The sequence below is a fragment of the Poecilia formosa genome, unplaced genomic scaffold (assembly GCF_000485575.1).
Source record: "Poecilia formosa unplaced genomic scaffold, Poecilia_formosa-5.1.2 Scaffold453, whole genome shotgun sequence".
NCBI classification, from domain to species: domain Eukaryota; kingdom Metazoa; phylum Chordata; class Actinopteri; order Cyprinodontiformes; family Poeciliidae; genus Poecilia; species Poecilia formosa.
In genome coordinates, this window is record NW_006800392.1 from 1 (window position 1) to 21,232 (window position 21,232).

Below are 21,232 nucleotides of genomic sequence, written 5' to 3' on the forward strand. Positions count from 1 at the left end.
AGTCGAAACGCCTCATGACGCCTCATTTACCCATCACTACCATTTATAGTTCAGTGCATGACAGCTTCATGGCTCCAAGCTCACCGGATGTTCAGATCTACATGATTTTTATATTGTAAGTTTTTAAAAAGTGCATAACAAACAAAGGGATGAACTGATTGTTTGGAAGCACCAACCTGCAGCTCCTTTGTCTCCAGCTCTCCCCCTCACACCTGACTGGGAAAGCTGGAGCAGGCCTGAAGAACTGCCTCAGGTGCGTTAATTGGCTGAATGCACTGTGTGACTGACTGTCACTCTAACCCAGGGGTGTCAAACTCAATTTCACCGAGAGCCACTTCAGCATATTGACCACCCTCAACGGGCCACATTGACGGTACAAATCAGGAGTGCCCAGGTCCAGTCCTCCAGGCTGCAACTTTTAGATGCATCCCTGCTAAAACCCCCCGGACAAAAGGTTGACTTCCCTCATCAGCAGCAACTCAGGTCTGTAGAGGTTTATAATGAGTCAATGATCCAGGTGTGTTAGAGAAGGAACGCATCTAAAGTTGCAGATAGTAGCTCTGGAAAACGAGACTCGGGCAGCCCTAGCACAAAATGTATGAAAATACAAAGTTAAAACTAAATTAAACACCTCATATTGTTAAATAACGCTTTGGAGCGTCTGGTTAGGAAGCGCATTCAAAACCTTTGGTTGAAATGGCGCGTTAAATTCAAGTCTCCATTACAGACCAGAGAAAACTAAAGAGAATGCAACGTTGTATTAATTCATTTGAGGAGCCGGCAGTTTATCTGGAGGAAATAAATGACAATGCAGAAGTTAATTAGACTGCAACATGCGCAGTCCGCTGCTCAACCACTGCGGAAGTAACTCATCCAGCGGATTTAACAAATGGAGCCTTCTGGGTTCACGTTACCCAGGCGAGCGGCGCTCTGGAGGACCTGCAGACGTAACATCTGAACACCACGCAATCAATCAATCAATCAATCAATCAATCAATCAATCAATCAATCAATCAATCCTGGTAAAAGCTCACACCGGACCGCTCAGGGTAAAACACTCAGAGTTCAGTTGATCTGTTTGGATCAGACAGATCCAACTGACTNTTTTCGACATACTATACTATGACTAATTTTTGCATATTTTGAGGTCATACTATACTATGACTAATTTTTGCATATTTTCGACATCATATTATACTGACTCATTTTAGCATATTTTCGACATACTATACTATGACAAACTTTTGCACATTTTCGACATCATACTATACTATGACTAATTTTTGCAATTTTTCAACCTCATACTATACTATGACTAATTTTTGCAAATTTTCGATATCATTCTATACTATGACTAATTTTTGCAATTTTTCGACCTCATACTATACTATGACTCATTTTTGCACATTTTGAGGTCATACTATACTATGACTCAATTTTGCACATTTTGAGGTCATTATGCACATTATGAATCATTTTGCATATTTTAGACATACTATACTGTGAAAATTTTTTTGCACATTTTGAGGTCATACTATACTATGACTCATTTTTGCATATTTTCGACATGATACAAATTTTTGACAAATTCTTTGCACATTTGGAGGTCATGCTATATGACTCATTTTTGCATATTTTCGACATAATACAAATTTTTGACAATTTGTTGCACATTTTGAGGTCATACTATATACTATGACTCATTTTTGCACATTTTGAGATCATTATGCACATTATGAATCATTTTGCATATTTTAGACATACTATATACTATGAAAATATTTTGCACATTTTGAGGTCATACTATACTGACTAATTTTTGCATATTTTCAACATAATACAAATTTTTGACAAATTCTTTGCACCTTTTGAGGTCATACTATCTATGACTCAATTTTGCACATTTTGAGGTCATTATACACATTATGAATCATTTTGCATATTGTAGACATCATACTATACTATGAAAAATGTTTGCACATTTTGAGGTCATACTATATACTATGACTCATTTAGCAATTTTTTGACATACTATATAGTATGACATTGAAACAATAAAAATGAGTCAAAGTATATATTATGGTGGCGAAAAAGTGCAAACATGAGTCATAGGTTACTATGACATTGAAAAAGTCAAAAAAATTACACATAGGTTACTATGACTTCAAAAATTGCAAAATGAATCATAGTATAGTATGTGTAATACTATTTAATGTACAAAGGGACGAGATGGGATATATCAGAAGACTAAATTTGTCTACTGGAGCTGCTTTGTATTTTAAATGTATTTTAAAGAGAAAATTAAAGTGGACACCACAAGACAAAATATACATAGAACCCAAAATAAATGAATACAAAATAAATATACACAGTACTGCAGTAGATCTTCCATACATTTGTGCACAACAGTCTTAAATTTCCCCAATGGTCAGCACAGTGTCTGACCAACACACATTTGAAAAGTCCATAGTTGAATTGTCCAGACATTTGAGATGACAATGTCCAAACGCAAGTCATTTCAGATGAAGAGATGAATAGTGGATTGTGTGTCTGTGTGGTGAGATGGAGGGGAAATGATACAGACCATAAGGCTCCTACCAGACCAGTATGGAGTGGATCTCAGGTTCTCCTGCCCCCAGCCAGTTCTCAAAGCTCGCCATCCTTTAGCCCTAGACAAGAGGGTCACCTGGCCTGTATTGAAATAAACAGGACCAGTAAAATACCAGCCTGCTAGTAAACTAGACTTTTTCAATTACATACAGAAATAAATGCAATTATATCCAAAATCTAAACTTTCAGATAATAAAAATAACATTTATCTGTATCTTAAACATGTTCAATTTAAGAAGTTAGATCATATAACAATTAATGATCAACAGTTAGCATTGGCTACCACCACCAACGTGCTAAACAAACAAAACAACATTGTGTTCACTACTCACCAACTCCATTTATAGTTCAGTGCATGACAGCTTCATGGCTCCAAGCTCACCGGATGTTCAGATCTACATGATTTTTATATTGTAAGTTTTTAAAAAGTGCATAACAAACAAAGGGATGAACTGATTGTTTGGAAGCACCAACCTGCAGCTCCTTTGTCTCCAGCTCTCCTCCTCACACCTGACTGGGAAAGCTGGAGCAGGCCTGAAGAACTGCCTCAGGTGCGTTAATTGGCTGAATGCACTGTGTGACTGACTGTCACTCTAACCCAGGGGTGTCAAACTCAATTTCACCGAGAGCCACTTCAGCATATTGACCACCCTCAACGGGCCACATTGACGGTACAAATCAGGAGTGCCCAGGTCCAGTCCTCCAGGCTGCAACTTTTAGATGCATCCCTGCTAAAACCCCCCGGACAAAAGGTTGACTTCCCTCATCAGCAGCAACTCAGGTCTGTAGAGGTTTATAATGAGTCAATGATCCAGGTGTGTTAGAGAAGGAACGCATCTAAAGTTGCAGATAGTAGCTCTGGAAAACGAGACTCGGGCAGCCCTAGCACAAAATGTATGAAAATACAAAGTTAAAACTAAATTAAACACCTCATATTGTTAAATAACGCTTTGGAGCGTCTGGTTAGGAAGCGCATTCAAAACCTTTGGTTGAAATGGCGCGTTAAATTCAAGTCTCCATTACAGACCAGAGAAAACTAAAGAGAATGCAACGTTGTATTAATTCATTTGAGGAGCCGGCAGTTTATCTGGAGGAAATAAATGACAATGCAGAAGTTAATTAGACTGCAACATGCGCAGTCCGCTGCTCAACCACTGCGGAAGTAACTCATCCAGCGGATTTAACAAATGGAGCCTTCTGGGTTCACGTTACCCAGGCGAGCGGCGCTCTGGAGGACCTGCAGACGTAACATCTGAACACCACGCAATCAATCAATCAATCAATCAATCAATCAATCAATCAATCAATCAATCAATCCTGGTAAAAGCTCACACCGGACCGCTCAGGGTAAAACACTCAGAGTTCAGTTGATCTGTTTGGATCAGACAGATCCAACTGACTCATGAATTAGCGCAGATTTTTCTGCAGATGGGAACCAGGAGGAAGTTGTTCAGACCCCAGCGGGTGAAGTGATGCTAATTTAAGTGAAGTCGCTTAATTTAATTTATTAAAAGTTATTGGGGCCTCAGTCAGTGGTTTTTGTTACTACGGAGAAAAATGTAGATGCATTTATCTGCTTAATCTGTGATGGGATCTGGATTCACCGTGAATACGCATAAAATGCGGCTAAATAGCCGATGTTACTATGTTACTATGATTGTAATTTCACGGATAAAAATAGTACATGACCGAATTTTTTATGTTGTCGGTCAAGATAAAGTCTAGCGCCACCTGCCGCCCTGACACCAATTCACACATTTTCATTCATAGTCTTACTTGTAAATCGATGTTTCTTTTCTTGGACGTTTTGATGTTAGCTTGTCGATGTCTCAGTTTTATTCGCTGGTAAAACCAATCAGCAGCTTGAGGTGACTCTGCTGCCCTCTAGTGGCGAGAAGCCGTAATGTTGGCTGGTAACAATCGGAATGCATTATGGGAGATGTAATTTGAAGTCAATTCGTGCTCAAAACCTATTTTAAGTCAATCTTGGGCCTATAAAACGCTGGGCGGCCACATAAAATGACATGGCGGGCCACATGTGTCCCGCGGGCCTTGACTTTGACACATGTGATCTAACCAATGGAGCAGCAAAGGCGGGATTAAGGACAGTTTTTACGTTTCATATGACGTTGAAAAAGTGCAAAAATGATTCAGTATAATACGTCAAAAAAAGGTTAAAAATTTAGTCATAGTAAGGTAATACGTCAAAAATAAGCAAAAATGAGACATAGTATGACGTCTGTTTTTAAATGAGTCATACTATGGCGGCAAGTAAGTGCATAAATGACGCATTACTATGATGTGAAAAAAGTGCTAAAACAACACATAGTATCATTTCGAAAAATTGAAAAGTGAGTCATAGCATAGCAATATGTCGAAAATATGCAAAAATTACTTATAGTATAGTATGACATTGAAAAGGTTAAAAAATATTACATTACATTGAAAATGTGCAAAAATAATAGCTTGTCATGAGCTTGAAAACATGCTTATGCTAAAACAAATAACTTACAGTTTACAATGATGTTCAAAATGAACAAAAAAGTTTTATAGTCCACTTTGACATTTAAAATGAGTCCAATGAGTCGTAGCTGGCATTTAAATTCTTAGTGGATCACGGATTAACAAAAAAAAATCTGATATTAATTGGAATTTAAGTAAAAATTTTCACTTCTAAGAAAATAAATTAGAGTATTCTATCAATACTATCTTAATCTATATAAGTATACCGAGTCTGTAGTGATGCATCTTTTCAAAGAAAATTGAAATTTTTCTTTTTATCTTTAAGCACATTGCCCGTTTTGAGTTTTATTTATATGAATGGTTTGTTAAGTTGCTTTTGTAGTGAATTTACTTTTGAGGAAAGTGGTAGTTACAAACTAGATTAATTAAATAAAATCATGCATCTGAAGTGGACAGTCAACATTAAGGGGGAAAAAAATCTGTTTTATTCAATGCAGTTTGAATGTAGTTTCTAATTCTGCCCACAAGGGGGCAGTGTTGTCTCATTAAAATAAAACTTTCTTCATGAAGCGTCAGGATAATAGTACATTTTACTCTGAATGCACCTGCACACCTGAAGTAATATTCACTTGATATATCAGGTGAACATTACTTCAGGTGTGCAGATGCAATTAAAAAACTAATTGGGTATTTTAACACCCAATTAGTTTTTTTTAATACTAATTGAGGTAATATTTTAAAGTTAATCCAATTCTAGTGTCAGTCCCTAAAAATGAGCTGCTTTACTTTGATATTTTTGTTTTTAGTCTTTAAATGGCTCATCTGTTGTTCATACAAAGCTGGTTCTCCTCTTTTTAATATCATTTTCCCTCAGGTGTAAAGATTCGTGTCAACTCTAATCATGCTCTTAGCCGCCAACAACTGAAAATCCATTGCAGTAATGTTGAAAATACATTTTTAATACCTCATACTCTTAGTTTCAGGTCAAACTTTCCTCTTAATAAAACCGCAAACTCAAAAGAAGCATTTACAGAATGAAATGACTGCTGCACCGAGTTTTTCACTCGTATAGTTTTTATTCATGAGACTTCCTTCCACAACCAGGTTCAGCACATTTCAGTTTCCATCAGTTTTTCACAGCAAATAACAAGAAAGGCATCTGCTTTACTGAGGTCTGATGTGTGAGGAGCGACTGAAGCCTGCAGTCGCTCCCAGTCCAGCGTGGCACAGAAGGTTTTATGAGGTGAAATCTCATATCAAACAGTAACAAAAGTAGAAAAACCTGAAATATGGCAAGAAAAACATCAGATTTGAAGAGTCAGATATCCATTTTACCCTGAAGATGTGAGAACAAGTCTGAGCAAATTAAGCTAGCAGCTTCCACATGAGTTGTGACTTCCATGATTATTATTTGCCTCCTGATCCAGTTGAAGAGTTGATCATGTCCTGAGGTTTGAACGGTTCCCACAATCCAGGAACTAATCCATCCTTAATTCACCTAAACTCAGTTTAAATCCCTAAATTAAACATTAAATTAAACTGGATTTGTGTTGGAGCAACAAACAGCCATCCTGCTGTTATGAATAAACCTGTTTATTGACACAAAGACTAACTTAAAGTTACAGCGTTCACACAAGATTTAAAGTCATAAAGAATGTTTTGATGTATTAAGACGATACTTGAATATGTCAGTTACAGATATTTATATAAAGTTTCTGAGGCAGTTTTATACATATGGATTAATTCTACCTCTAAATAAATGTTAGTTCTTAAAATATGTTTTTATGAAATTATTTAGAGTCAGATACCAATATTGGCCACCGGGTGGTGCTCTCGAGTATTTTTCTAGCTTACTCTCATTTTTGGTTAGATTTATAAATAAATACATAGAAAACAAAAATGTTAAATGTTTGGTTTTATAATCAGTTATTTTAGTGTGTGTTAGTGCACATTTGATCTATTTTACAAATAAAGAAATATATTTTTGCTTTTTTGTTGCAATTTAACATTAAAAAAATCCTCAGCAGTGATGAAAAACTCATTTCTGAGGGGAACAAACCAGTTAAATGGTTTCCTCTCAGTTTGCTGAAAGCTCTGCTCTGGTTTTAATCCCAGCCGTTCTAAAAGCAGCTCTCTCTCCTTTCAAGTGCTAATTTTAAAAAGCTTTTCCACGCAGATAAAATTACACTCAACTAACGGGAGTGAATCTCAGGTTGGAAAGACTTCACTAAGTCCTGAGGCAGAGGACTTTTCCTCCCTGATGTACTGAAGAAGGAAAAACTAAATTTAAATCCTTTTCATTTCTGAGAGCAGCAGAAATATGACGATTTCCTCCAAGTGTAACCTTGGAGTTTTGTACCTCTGTTTAAATTAGACATGCAGAAAAATAAATGCTTTTCTATAAAAACTGAACTATTACGGCAATCCCCAGCCGCCCAGTGGCATTTTAAATTCAAATTTAGTTACTGGAGATACTTACGACACCATACTAGAGCCACTGTAGATAGGAGAAAGAAACAAAAAAATTTCTAAAAAGAAATTAAGTACATTTCTTTGCTTCTAAAATCAACAATTTTCTTGGGAAAAAACATCTTGAAATTAAGGTTAAACGTCAGAAATCTTCTGGAAAAAAATTGGAAATTGCTGAGGTTCAAAAGTTAAAAATGTTGGACTTTTGCAACTCAAAAAATTTCTGAATGTCAAAAATGTATGATTTTTGAAACTCAGAACTGTCCATGTTTTTTCCAGACAATTTCTGAAATCAATCTAAAAATTTAAGTTTTTTTTCTAGCAAAATTCTGACTTTTCAAACTCAGAAATTTCCAAATTTATTCCAGAAAGTTTCTGAGATTGATCTCAAAATTTCTCCCTTTTTTATGGAATACTCTTTCAAGTTTTCAAACTTTTTTTTTCAGAAACTTTCTGAGATTAAGCTCAAAGTTTTTAAGTTTTTTTTGGTGGAAATTATCACCTTTTCTCCATCTACTAGGATCCTAATACGCCATCAAAGATTGTATAATCTTGTATTAATCAATTTAAAGTTTTGGCTTTAGGTATCTTAGCCTTAATTTACATATATGCTGAATATTGCTTCAAATTAAGATTTCATAAAAAAAACACAACTGCACTGTTAGCTAACTACTGTTAGCTGAACGTTTGGCTAACAGCTGATACTTCTTTACTTTCACAGCTGGTTTATTAGGATTAAAATAATCCTAATAAACAGATAAATGTTGGTTTATAAAACTAGATAATCTGGAAAAATAATTATAGCAAAATCTTTTTCAACCTTGTTGCTGTAGGCAACCTGATGCTGCTAGCTAGCCTGCATTAGCTGTTAGCGCATAATTTCAAAATTAAAAGTTGTGATTAGTTACGTTGTACAGCAATTGATTTGATTTAGTTACTCATATAACCTTAAAACCTGCAGTTAGTTCACAAACGTAGTTTTCTGTGAAAAGGCAAGACCATAAAACAATCAGCAATATTTGTTTTAACCGTAGCTTTCTAAGAGCCTTTAGACCCTCAAACATATAGAATTAAATACATTTTAACTGGAATAAAAATTACAATTAATCTCTATATCACTTTTGATTAAATTGTAATAAAATATATACAATAAATGTAGATATTATAAATATATTAATTTTACCAACAACTACCTGTCTATAAAAAGAATGAAACATGAACAGTTAGCATAGCAGAATTATTTTTGAATTTAGTTAATAAATACTGTAACAAGTATAAATATTAAATTATAAATTTGTATAATGTTATGTGAATGATTATGGAAATTATTCTGACCAAACTTATTTTAGCTTTAGCATTAGCTATGCTAAAGCAATCAGCTTACTACCTTAATAAAGATAAATAATTAGTGCATTAAAAAAATTAAAAGCAATTCTTACAGAAATAATGTTATCAATAAAAATTCTTCATGGATACATAAAACACACCTTGAACATGCAGAAGAAATGTTGAAACGCCGTCTGCTAACTGATAACTGTTTATGTAGTCAGCCTTATTTATTAATTTAAATTATTTAAGTACAATTTTAGTTCAACATGGACAGTTTGTTCTGAAAAATACAAAAGTTCAAAGTAACTGCCTTTTTCTTCCTTTATCAATGTAAATAGACCAAAAGTAAGCTAATATATTTTTAGTTAGTTTTAATGGCTTCTTTGAAGTTAAAGTCTTATAAATACTGAACAATTATCCTGAAATACTCGCTGTTACCTTCCTAAATAAAATGTTGTTAGACGTAGAAAAATCTTAAGTTGTGCTTCTGATGTCAGAAATGTACCAGTGGTTGAGGAAATGTAAAATTAGTTAAACATGTTTTATATTTTAATGCAAAAACAATTTCTGTGCAACTGAATTCAACATTAGACTGGGGAAGAGGATCAGGGCCAGTGAAAAAAACAGAATGCTAACTTTATTCCTCAGAATTCTGACTTTATCCTAAAAACTCTGACTTTAAATTTATTTTTTTCCTCAGAATTCTGACTTTAATCCCAAGATTTTGACTTAAAAAAATCAGAACTCTAATAAAAGTAACAATTCTCCAAATTTTGACTTTTCGCCCTTTAAAAATTTTTACAATTTTGACTTTAACCCCAAAATTCTCACTCAGAACTCTGATTTTTTTTCTCTCAAATTGTTGACTTTAATTCTGATTTAAATTTCAGAATTCTGGCTTTAATCACATAATTTTGACTTTAATCCCAGGATTCTGATTTTTTTGAAATCAGTAAAAATTGGTCATATTTTGACTTTAACCTCAGAATTCTGACTTTAAACTCAGAATTCAGGCTTCTCTCTCAAAATTTTGGCTTCAGAATTCAGAATTTTTAAAAATCAGAATTCAGAAGTTTGACTTTTTAAAAATTATAATTCTGATTTTTGAACCCAGAATATTACAGAATTCTGATAAAAAAAAAAATCTAAATTATTTTTTTTCTTTGGCACTAATCTTCTTCCATACTGAAACAGATAGTTCAGCCATCATTTCTTTTAGTTTTTGAAATCCTTTCAGTTTTTCCTGGCTAAAACGTTGTTTTCACTTGGCAGCTCCTTTTCTGCACATGTCAAAGCCATAAACCAGCAGCAGCCAGTAAAGCCAACCTTCGATGACCTCTCACCTCGTTTGGTTTGGGTCGGTGTTCAGAACCTGTTGCTCAGTCCATCACAGTCTGAAGCACCGTCACCAAGCTGAACCCAACTGTCAGTCCGTTCCAGGCGGATCCGGCCGCAGCGCCGCCTCGAGGCAGTAATGAGTAATTGCAAGACGGGCTCGGCTCAGCTTGAACGCGGACCGTTGCCGAGGCGACGCGTCGCAGCTTAAAGTTGTGCTTCATTGCAGAATATTGTTCTGGACCGTACGGGACGCTGAGCGTTTCTGTCAGAACCTCGTGACCCGGATACGACACCTGAGACCAAAATGAGAAAGAAAGAAAAAAATGAGAAACTTTGACTTTTTGTTCCTGCAGGACAGATTTGACATCAGGGACATAGTTACATTTACTCGAAAAACTGTCATTTTAGGAGTATTCTTTCTATGTTTTACTTTTTATTTTTATTAAAGTAGTTTTATTATGAAGTATTTTTACTTTTACTTAAGTAAAATTTCTGGATTTTCTTCCCACTGAATGAAAAACAAAAATGTTTTAAACAAAAATTCACCAGACTCAGACACTTTTGTTATTTTTGTTACTAATATGAGTCATTGTAATTTTTGCCATTAAAACTAAAACATTTCTACATCATTTCTTTCCTGCAGCCATTTGTAACGAAGTCTCGCTCTGCGTCGCCTGATTCGCTTCAGATGGAAACGTGGCTAATTTGCATTTTCTTTTAAGAATTTGCATTCCTTATTTGAAAAGATTAGTTTTTTCCTTCTTGTGCTGCCATACATAGTTTAACACCTGAGATCTAATCAGTGTAGGTAAAGTTTAAAAAGTAGTAATTGTCATTTACTTTGAAGGTGTAGTTTCCAGGCAGCAGCAGCCGGTAATATTCTCCATGCTGGTTGGTTCTGAACGGACACATGTTCCTGCGACCCTCGACCTCCACCACCGCGTTCTGCACCGGCATCCCCCAACCATCAAACACTTGACCTTTCACCCCTAAGAGACAGACAGAGACCCATCAATCCTCTCGGCGCCTGGTGTTAGCTTCGGGCTAAAGCTAATACCCGGTTCTCACCCAGGTGGACCTGCTGGATGTAAGCTAGCAGAGCCTTTTTGTTGTCCATCCACAGGGCAGGAAGTTCTTTGGGTTGAGGAAACTTGCAGCAGGAAAGCTCCAGGGTCAGCTCCAAACACTGCGCCCAAACGTAGTTGTAGTCCTGCATCCCACCTGGAACCACACAGAGGCTCTTAAAGGGGCGGTGTTATGCGTTTTCCAGTCATGATTAGCCATAGCTTCTGTATTTTGTTTTGTCTTTTAGTTGTTTATTGTCGTTAGATCAGGTTTATTTGCTCCTGGGGTTCTTTTAGCCTTTAGGTCAGGGGTGGCCAAGTCCAGTCCTCGAGAGCCACCATCCTGCAAGTTTTAGAAGTATCCTTACTCCAACAGACGGGGATCAGCTCTACAAAGGCCTGATAACGAGCCATTCATTTGATTCAGGTGTGTTGAAGCAGGGATGCATCTGAAAGTTGCAGGATGGTGGCTCTCGAGGACTGGACTTGGCCACCCCTGCTTTAGGTTTTTGTTTTGCCTCGTTGCTCCTCTCTGCCACACCTCTCTCACTCAGCCTGGCTGCTGCTCTCCCCTCACAGCTGCACCCAGTTTCTAATTAGCACCGGCCCATTCTTCTACAAATTAAGCTCCCAATGTCAAACTCAAGGCCCGGGGGCCAAATCTGGCCCACTGCAGCTCTTGACATGGTCCCTCAAACTCCAGATGCCAAATTCATGCATAATCAACAGATCCCTGCAGTTTTTCTTGCAAATGCATAATTTAGAGCTTAAAGTAAATTTTCTATAAAAACTGACAAAACACTGAGTGATGCTAACTTCCACCTGCAGGTGGCAGTATTTCTTACTTTTACACTTCTGCCTCAGCTTTACTTCATGTCTGTGATCAATATGAGAAACAAAAAGACACGTTTAATGTACATGAGCACAAAAATCGCAAATATTTATAAATTAGCACTACAAAGTCTGTGATTTTGATTGGAGAAACTGGAGAAACTGATCAATATGAAACTTTAACAAGAACTTATGGAATACAGAACAAATATTGATTAATATTTTCACAGTTTGTTATTGAGTTTCATCATTCTGGTACAACTGGTCCTTTAACAACATTCAGGATCTTGATTTGGCACAAAATGAAAATGAGTTTGACTTTCCTGACTGAAAAGAACTTTATTCATGTTTTAACACTGTGAAATTGGGCCTCTGTCTCTTTAAAACTCCTGCTCTTTCTGAAGCTCCGCCTCCAGGAAGTCATCCCAACATGGCTTCTCAATTAACCCTTTAATGTTTTTAAACATTTCTCTGAGCAGCAGCTCCCATAATGAGCTAATTTACTAATTGCTGCTGGCTAGTCTGAAGGAACTGAGTGGAGGCGGAGCTGTGATTCGAAGGCGGAGCTAGGTCCACCCAGGTGTTTTGAACAGCTGGATAGTTGCCTTGGAGATTAAAGGATTTTTTTCAAACAAGCTTAAAGAAAGAACTAACATAACATGATATAAATATTTTTAAAATACTGTAGTTTAGTTTTTACAGTTTTTGTGCTCACCTTCCAGCTTGTACCAGCTGTAGCCATTAGTGATGCCGTCCTGGAAAGGGCCACTGTCGTCGCAGAGGTTCCCCTTGTGCATGGAGGCGTGGTTGTATGAGTAAACCTTAGCCAGGTGGACGAACACGTCGTCATCAGGCGCGATGCTGGGCGAGACCATCCAAACAGAACCTGCAAAACCAGCCGGGAAACTGAAACCATTTCTAAAACCAATTAACACACCTTAAAGAAAAAGATACAGACTTAAATGGTTCAATTAAAACCTGCAGCAGAATTCAGCAACAAGAGGTTCCTGGGTTTGTTTCTACCTTGGTCGCTGTTGTCGTAAGGATAACTGGCCACCATGGCGCCTCCATGAAGGTTGGCGGAGAGAACAAAAGTTTCGCTTCGCAGCCAACCAATCACAGCTCTCACCTGCATCACATGACCGAAAAATCAGCTGAACAAAACACAACCGGACCTTAAATACAGCTGATAGACCCGTCACAATAACATTTTGCCGGGTGATAAATTATCTCAGAATTTATCGTGATAAGCAATAATATTGACCTTTTCCAAGTATTATAATGGTAATAATTCAAGAACACATCCTTCAAGATCGATAAACTATAAATGCTAATGATTATTTAACACTGGAACTGGAAGACGTTTAAATGTCCAGAATAAATAAAGCAACAGAAACAACAAACAAAATGATTTATATAGTGTCTATAAACAAAATTGCCCTTCAAAATAAGGGCCTAGTTGAGACCAAACCACCAAACTTAAGATTTTATCATCCAGTTGTTGGAAAAACGATAAATCTAGTAAAATGGAAATTGTTGAGCTAGTTTTAATTTATCATGCGATTAATTTATTGCTTATTAAATATGGATTAATATAGCTCTACTATGGGGCTTTAAGAAGGCAGTTTAAATAAAATACTTATGTTGTTTTCAGCAGAGCTGGTTTGGATTTATTTATTTCTCATTTTTATATCAGGATGTGGTTTTTGCTCAGCTGCAGGGGAGGAAAGGAGCAAAATAAACTTCGTTTTCCTTCTTTAGTGGCAGGTCCAGACAGAAACTCCAACATCTGCCTGCTGGCATTTATCTGGCTGCTGCAGGAAAACATGACTGAACACAGATAAGTCAGGATAGCACTATTTTGATTCATGTTAGTTTAAAATTGGTTGCAATATTTTTCAGAAACTGGATTGATCAGTCAAAGAAGTTGGTAGCTAGCCTCAGGGCATCTTAAAGCTACACAGGTAATTTAATGTTTAATGAATATCCACCATGACAGCCATAACTCATAAACCTGGTTGCCCCCCAAGGCATAGCACTGGAGCTTCTCCTATTTGCAATACAAACCACCTCAGTGGATCATATCGTCTGATCACCTGGATCTGTTACAATGCTAAGCTAATGAACCCAGCTAATGAAATTATAGGCTAATGATATTAAATTTAACCTCTCTCAAACTGAACTGCTCGTCTTTCCAGCCAAACCAAAATATCTGCACCCAAACTGAATCCTTATTTCTTACTAAATAAAAGTTCATGTGTCATGATCAACGACCAGCTAACTTTTATAGGGTAATGGTAGCTAATAGTACTTATAGCTACAGAGCCACTTCGTTTGTTAGCTAACAGTTTTTACAGCCACTTTGAAGGGTAGCTAGCAGTTAGCTGCCTTATAGCTATAATGCTTTACCAAATTTGAAGAGCAGCTAATAGTCCTTATAGCTAACAGTTTTTATAACTAACAGTTTTTATAGCCATCTAACATAGTACCTAACGGTATCATAAAACAACCTTAAAGGGAAGCTAATAGTTAGCCACCTGATAGCTATATACTTTACCAACTCTGAAGTAGCTAACAGTTCTTATAGCCATTTTGAGGAGTAGCTAATAATGCTAACATCCACTGTGAGGAGGAGCTAACAGTGTCTTGCACATTGAACTCCTACCAGGAATCATTTGAATCCTTTTTAAACCTAAATTGTTTAATTATAGATCTCGAAACAAGTACATCTGATTGTCAAAGTGTGTAAAGTTAACACTCTAAAAATGACTCAAATTAGGCCAAATTCATTAAATAAAAGCTCAAACTCCCTAACAAAAGGAGGAATCCCAACTGAAACCAACCTCAGCTTCCCTTTGCTCCTCATTCAGCTCCTGCTGCTTTCGAAGGCCAGCAAAAGCGTCAGGAAATCCCCGATTCAGATCGACGCCGTTATGGTTTGCCCTAAAGCGGACAGAGATCGATCAGATCGGAGGGAAACGTCAAGACATCAGAAATGTCTGAGCCAGAGAGAAACGAGAGGGTGGGAACCAAACTGGAACAAAGTCAGTAAAATAAAACAGTGAGGAATTTCCTGGAAGAAAACCAGTTAGAGGAAAGGTGTCCAAATTGTGGTGCGTGGGCCATTCGTGGCCCTCAATGTGACTTTGTGTGGCCTGTGATCACAAAAAAAGAAAAAGCTCAAAATTGGTTTTGCATCTGAAAGAGCTTTAAAATATTTATAAAAGACAATAATCTCACAAAAAATGTTTACTATTGTTACTATTTCTTTAAAAAAATATGGCAGCTAACACACAAAGTACTCATATTTTATCACGTTAATTCAGTTTCATATTAAAACCAGATTTCTACTGAAGAGCATATGTTTGGTAAATATATCCTGACATTCTGTTCTTCTTACAACGATATTGTTTTGAGAAAATGTTTAAATAACATAATGGTAACAAAAACACATTCTCAAAGATCAATAAACTTTAAATTCTAATGCACATGGAGGACATTTTAAATATCCAAAATAAATAAACAAACAACGAATAAAATGAATTATAAACAAAATGTCTTTCAAAAGAATGGAAATTTGAGACCAGAGAGGCAGATGAAAGAGAGAAAAGAGAAAAACAATAAGTAAATTATTGAGCTCTTTTTAATTCATTGTGTGATTAACCGGTTTATTGCTTATTACAACAAGCCTAATCAGAAAAGCTAAAATCAAAAACATGCCACACTTTTCAGAATTAAATCTGTGAAAAAGTTTGAAGTTCAACTAAAACAAATTTTAAAAAATCCGGTAAAAATCTGAACTCAAGATAAAACATCGAGTTTGAAGAAAATGGTGCAGAACTAAGAACAAATCAAGTTTCTGCCTCGTTCTGTTTAATGCAAGAGAAAAAAATCCTTTTAATGTTTGGAACCCACAGACCACACACTCGGCTTAATGAGGTCGTAAAACACACAACACGACGGGACGCCGAGAGCCTTTAACCATCTGTCTACAATCTGACCCGTCGCCATGTGCGGTTTCCTGGTAATAAGAGTTTGGGCGTTGGAGCAAAACTGTTTAATTTTTGCACAATAAACATCTGATGCCACGAAATGTTCAGCTGGATTATTAGCTGCCTGTTAAAAAACATTTGGTAACACTTTATTTAAAGGGACTGACATAACACCCGTCTTTATGAATGTTTATGACAGTTGTCATGAAGTGTCATTCGGTAAATAATGACACTTTTAATGCAAAATTGCTCTAAAAGTTGCATTAAAAGTCCATTAAAAGAGCCAACTTTGCATGACTTTGTAAATTATGATAATTTAATGCAAAGTTGGCATTTTTAATGGACTTTCAATGCAACTTTTAGAGCAATTTTGCATTAAAAGTGTCATTATTTACCGAATGACGCTTCATGACATCTGTCATAAAGACTCCTTCATGTTCATGACAGTGTCATGTCAGTCTTATGAACACCCCTTCAAATAAAGTGTTAGCCAACATTTTTCCTATTTTGATTTTCCATTTAGATTTTAAAATGTCTTAAAACATTAGAGGAAAGTGGAAACTAAAGGAAGTGATCTCCAGCTTTAAGGAAAAAACATCCTTGTTCTAACGACAGTACAACATTTTAGCTACGTTGCCATAAAATGCCTCATTTTATTTAAGTTTTAAATACAAATCTGATTTTAAACATTTACAGAATGCATAAAAAAGATGAAATATGAAAATATTTCTCGTAAAAATTATCAAAACAAAAAATCTGAACATATTCAGACATGAAATCTCCAGTAATACAAAGCTTTTACACCTTTCCGAAAGTAAAAACTAATTTTCAAGATTTAACTTCAGACAGTGAGAAATTAAAAAATTTTGTCTTTTTATTAAGCGAATGTAAATACCTGGTTGCAACTGTTAATAATCTTTTCCAAATTTACGCTGTTAACCAAACATTAAATTGCACTTTATTACCAAAATGTTCGGCATGAATTTTAATAACTTTCAAGCACTTTAAACAGAATTCAAGTACTTTCCAAACCCTGAAAACACCTAAATTTAATGACTTTCAAGAATTTCAAGCACCATACAAACTCTGGTACATAACTGCTTCCATTCACAAAAAAATAAAACTTTGAAATGTGTAAGAAGAATTTAAAAAGCATGCCGCACTTTTCAGATGGTTACTCAGGGAAAAAAAGTGAAGCTCTAAACTCGTTCTTCATTTTTACTATAATCACCATTTTGTCTGTGAGATAAAGTCCCAGTAAAACGAAGTGGTTTGGGTTTACCTTCCCTGGCTCATCAGGCAGTTTGTGTCGGCCTCGTCGAAGCCGTCCGGGTTCATGGTCGGCAGGATGTGGATGCGCGTGCTGTTCAGCAGCTGCAGCGACCAGGTCTCGTTGTCACGGTAACCGCGGACCAGCTCGGCGATCAGCTGGAGGAGGAGAACGCGACCCAGAACCTGAGCAAAACCAAAAACAGACAGACAGCTGGTCAATTTGTGTTTAACACAGAGGGGTTTGTTTACAAGAAACAGGCTCAGGAAATGATTAGTCGACTGTTTCCATGGCGATTCCCGCCTTTTTACAGCCGGTCTTCGTCGCGAGGCAGACTGAAACTACGAGCTGCGACTAAAAGCTGCTGAGAGGCAGAACATCTTTACAGCGTTTTCTGCTGGTCGTATGGAAGGTTGCAGACATTTAGAAGATTTACGGAAAAAATTCAGAATTCTGACTTTTTCTCATTTTCGAAGAATTTTGACTCTAAACTCAGAATTGTTTTTCAGAATGAGACCAGAAGTCAAGATTTTGAGAAGTCAAAAAAAGTCACAATTCTGACATATTTTCAGAATTCTCAGGAATAAAAATCTGAATTTTGATTTTTTTTCTTACAATTCTGAATTCTTCAAAAAAAAAAAAAAAAAAAAAAGAAATTCTCAGAATTTTGACTTTTGGCTCAGAGTTCAGATTTTTTTTCTCAGAATGAGACCCCAAGTCATAATCCTGAGAAAAATGTCTGAATTCTCAGGCAGAATTAAATTTCTTTATTTTTTTTCTCAGAATCTTGAGTTTTGGTTTTTAAATTTTTTTCTAATAACTCTGACTTTTTTCTGAATTTTTTCTTTAGCGGCCCTTTTCTTCTTATGTAAAAGCGAGCCTTTGTTTCAAGATCTAATAGAGGAAAGTTTTCTAAAAATCAGAGCTGAAGTGTTCTGGGAGTGAATTCAGGGTTTGTCAGTGTGAACTCTGAACTCTGAGCTGATTTGACATAAAACTGTTTCCCACAGCAGCAGAAACACACTGGGTGGAAGAGCCGAGAAATATATTTGTTAAAATGAACAAACTGTACATGTGGACATTAAACTGAGATCATTTAAACTGATTTGAATGAAATCAGTTTAAATCTGAAATAGTTACTGAATATTTGAAAAGGGTCAAATCCTAAAGGGTGTGACATCATCAGATATGGAAAAATGTACAAAAAATTCTACAATTTAATGCACAAATGTATAAAAACCGAAAATGGTATCAAAGTAAAAATATATTTAGAAAATCTCCAACTTTCTGTTGTTTCTGCTGTGAAGTAAAAATAAGTTACGGAGCTACAATGAGACTTTTGTTTTGCTTAAACGTTGCTAATTGCATGAAGATTGAAAACTATCGTCACAAAAAGCAGGAGCTAATTTTTCCAGACTGAGTCACTTGTTTAGTGTTTTTGTTTTCAATTCTAGACGAAAAAATTACAGGAAATGAATAAAAAATACATCCATAATAATGATAAATATGCTTCGATGTATCACGAAGAGAAACTGTAGCAGATATATTTAGTTATTTTGTGTTTTGTCTTTGAAGCAATGCGAGTCGGAGAGGTGGAAACCAGATCCAGTCACAGGTAGGCGGCTCTTCCTAGAAGGAAGGGGATCGTATTGGGAGAAAAGGAAAACTCTGTGAATGACTGCGAGTTTCAGGAAGCAGAAAAGGAGAAGGGTGGGAAAGGTGAGAAGGTGTAAAAGCTCAGAGTCTTTAGAGACAGGTCAGGACGAGTCGCTGCCTCCAGCCATCGTTCTTCTCTCCTTTGTCATCCATCTGAACGGCTTCCTGTCACAGTCAAACACACCCTGCTGGAATGGTTACATAGCACGGCTGCGGGCCCAATAGAAACTGTTCTGTGTTTTTATTGTGTGCATCGAAAGGCTGAGATCTCAATCCTCTGTGCCACAAAGCACCATTGTTCCCAAGCAGACATCAGCGATGCTCTTTTTCCTGCCATGTTCCTTTATCTGATGTTTATTTAGTCTCAGCATAAAAAAAACCACACAAACTAGATAGAATTGTTGCGCTGATTCAAACACTTCCAAGGAAAAGCTACAAGATTGGGTTAAATTTGTGGAAAATTGTTTCATTTTTAAAGTGAGAAAATGGAAATTTTCTAAGCTTTTGTTCCCAAATTGATCCACTAAGTTATTTTTGCCTCTAAACGGGTAGAATCTGGTTAGTACCAAGCTAGCTGCAGAAAAGTTTGATATCCAGCCTGGCAGCACATATGATGGAGCTAAAACGTTAGCTACACTAACCCCATAGCACTAATCATGAAGATTAGCTCTGCTAAACACAACAACACTGGTATTTACAAGAAGCTAACGCTAAAACGTATCCAATACACTGTTTAACTAAGCTAATGCTAAAGCATATCCAACACAGTGTTTAACTAAGCTAATGCTAAAGCATATCCAACACACTGTTTAACCAAGCTAATGCTAAACCATATCCAATACACTGTTTAACTAAGCTAATGCTAAAGCATATCCAATACACTGTTTAACTAAGCTAATGCTAAAGCATATCCAACACACTCTTTAACCAAGCTAATGCTAAAGCATATCCAACACAGTGTTTAACTAAGCTAATGCTAAAGCATATCCAACACACTGTTTAACTAAGCTAATGCTAAAGCATATCCAACTCACTGTTTAACTAAGCTAATGCTAAAGCACTGCACCAACACAGTATTTAATGAAGCTAATGCTACACCAACATTACTATTTAGTGGAGGCTAAGGCTAAAGCACTAACTTCAATTCAAATTATATCTCCCATTGAAAAACTATAATCCCCAAACATCAATTTATTTTTATGGATTTAAGACTTTTTAAGGTCATAATTTTATATTCATGAATTTAAGACATTTTAAGGATGTTTTGAAAGTTAACATCCGAGTAATCTCGAAATGTTAATTTAGGGGAAGCTAAGTGCGCTAAATGTTTTCAAAGTTAGCAAAAGTGCCAAGTGAAAAACTAGCTATGCTATTAGCGGGTTAGCGGAAGCGTGTCCACTGCTCTCCTGTGGTTCCCAACAGCAGAAATCAGCCTTTCAGTCCAGCTGTGAACTAAAGGAGCTGGAATGATTTTAATGGAGGGATTTAAGGAAAGACCTGGATTAATGACTGAGCCTCAGAGATCATCTCAGCTCCAGGTATCTCAGTTTAGCTCCAGTGTTGTTGAGTGTTTGGGCCACATCTACTCCTCATCAGTCATCAGATGTTTCTGGTCAGTTTAGAAAGAAGCTGAGGTTTGTTTATCTTGCTGTGCATTAGCAGAAGGGTTCGGCTTTTCAGCGAAGTAAAGGTGGAACATGTTAAAACCGTCTTCAGAAAGACGAAGCCTGAGGGAAGTTTTCTGCTAGATTTAACAGGAAGGACAGGAAATCTCCTCCTTTTCCCCAAAAGAAACAACATTTCTCAGCTAAAGCAGCTTAATCAAAATAATAAACACACCTTAAGGTGGAGAGGTTGTTGTTTTTATGCTGTTTTTCCTGTTGGTCCATTGTTTTTCTTGCAAATCATTAGCTAATGCAGCTAATGTTGTTGAGTTTATTTAAATCTAATTCCTCCAACCATTTGCAGAGACAGAGGCTTGATTGAGGTTTCATGTTTCTGTAAGAACGCAGCTGTTTAGATCTGCTTCACTGTAAGAACAGAGCAAGCATTCATTTACTGTATCGGCGCAGAATAACAGGGCAGAATAAAACAGAGGCGCAGTGAAAAGTGTCTTTACATGCAGCTGCTGATGACTGTATCGTTGTCTTAAAGGTAAAATATAAAAAATGTAAAAAAAATTTTAATGCATGTACAAGGAAAAGTAAAAG

At 36.4% G+C, this 21,232-nt stretch overlaps 1 protein-coding gene and 1 long non-coding RNA gene across 2 annotated transcripts in view; both read right to left on the reverse strand.

Moving 5' to 3' along the window:
• Positions 1-1,104: 1,104 nt before the first annotated feature.
• Positions 1,105-1,457, reverse strand: LOC107833788 (uncharacterized). The gene is made up of 3 exons (XR_001659551.1): positions 1,395-1,457; positions 1,239-1,276; positions 1,105-1,164 (listed from the first exon to the last, which is right to left on the reverse strand). It is a non-coding gene; the product is annotated as an uncharacterized LOC107833788 (long non-coding RNA).
• Positions 1,458-10,033: 8,576 nt separating this feature from the next.
• The window catches only part of LOC103155873 (carboxypeptidase M-like), a 21,767-nt gene continuing 10,568 nt past the window's right edge, over positions 10,034-21,232 (reverse strand). The window contains exons 5-11 of the mRNA XM_016663894.1: positions 17,379-17,551; positions 14,948-15,047; positions 13,128-13,233; positions 12,820-12,990; positions 11,278-11,430; positions 11,050-11,198; positions 10,034-10,502 (exon numbers count right to left, since the gene is read on the reverse strand). Coding sequence (XP_016519380.1) covers positions 10,251-10,502; positions 11,050-11,198; positions 11,278-11,430; positions 12,820-12,990; positions 13,128-13,233; positions 14,948-15,047; positions 17,379-17,551 — 1,104 coding nt within the window. The 3' untranslated portion in view covers positions 10,034-10,250. The remainder of the gene's footprint in view (positions 10,503-11,049; positions 11,199-11,277; positions 11,431-12,819; positions 12,991-13,127; positions 13,234-14,947; positions 15,048-17,378; positions 17,552-21,232) is intronic.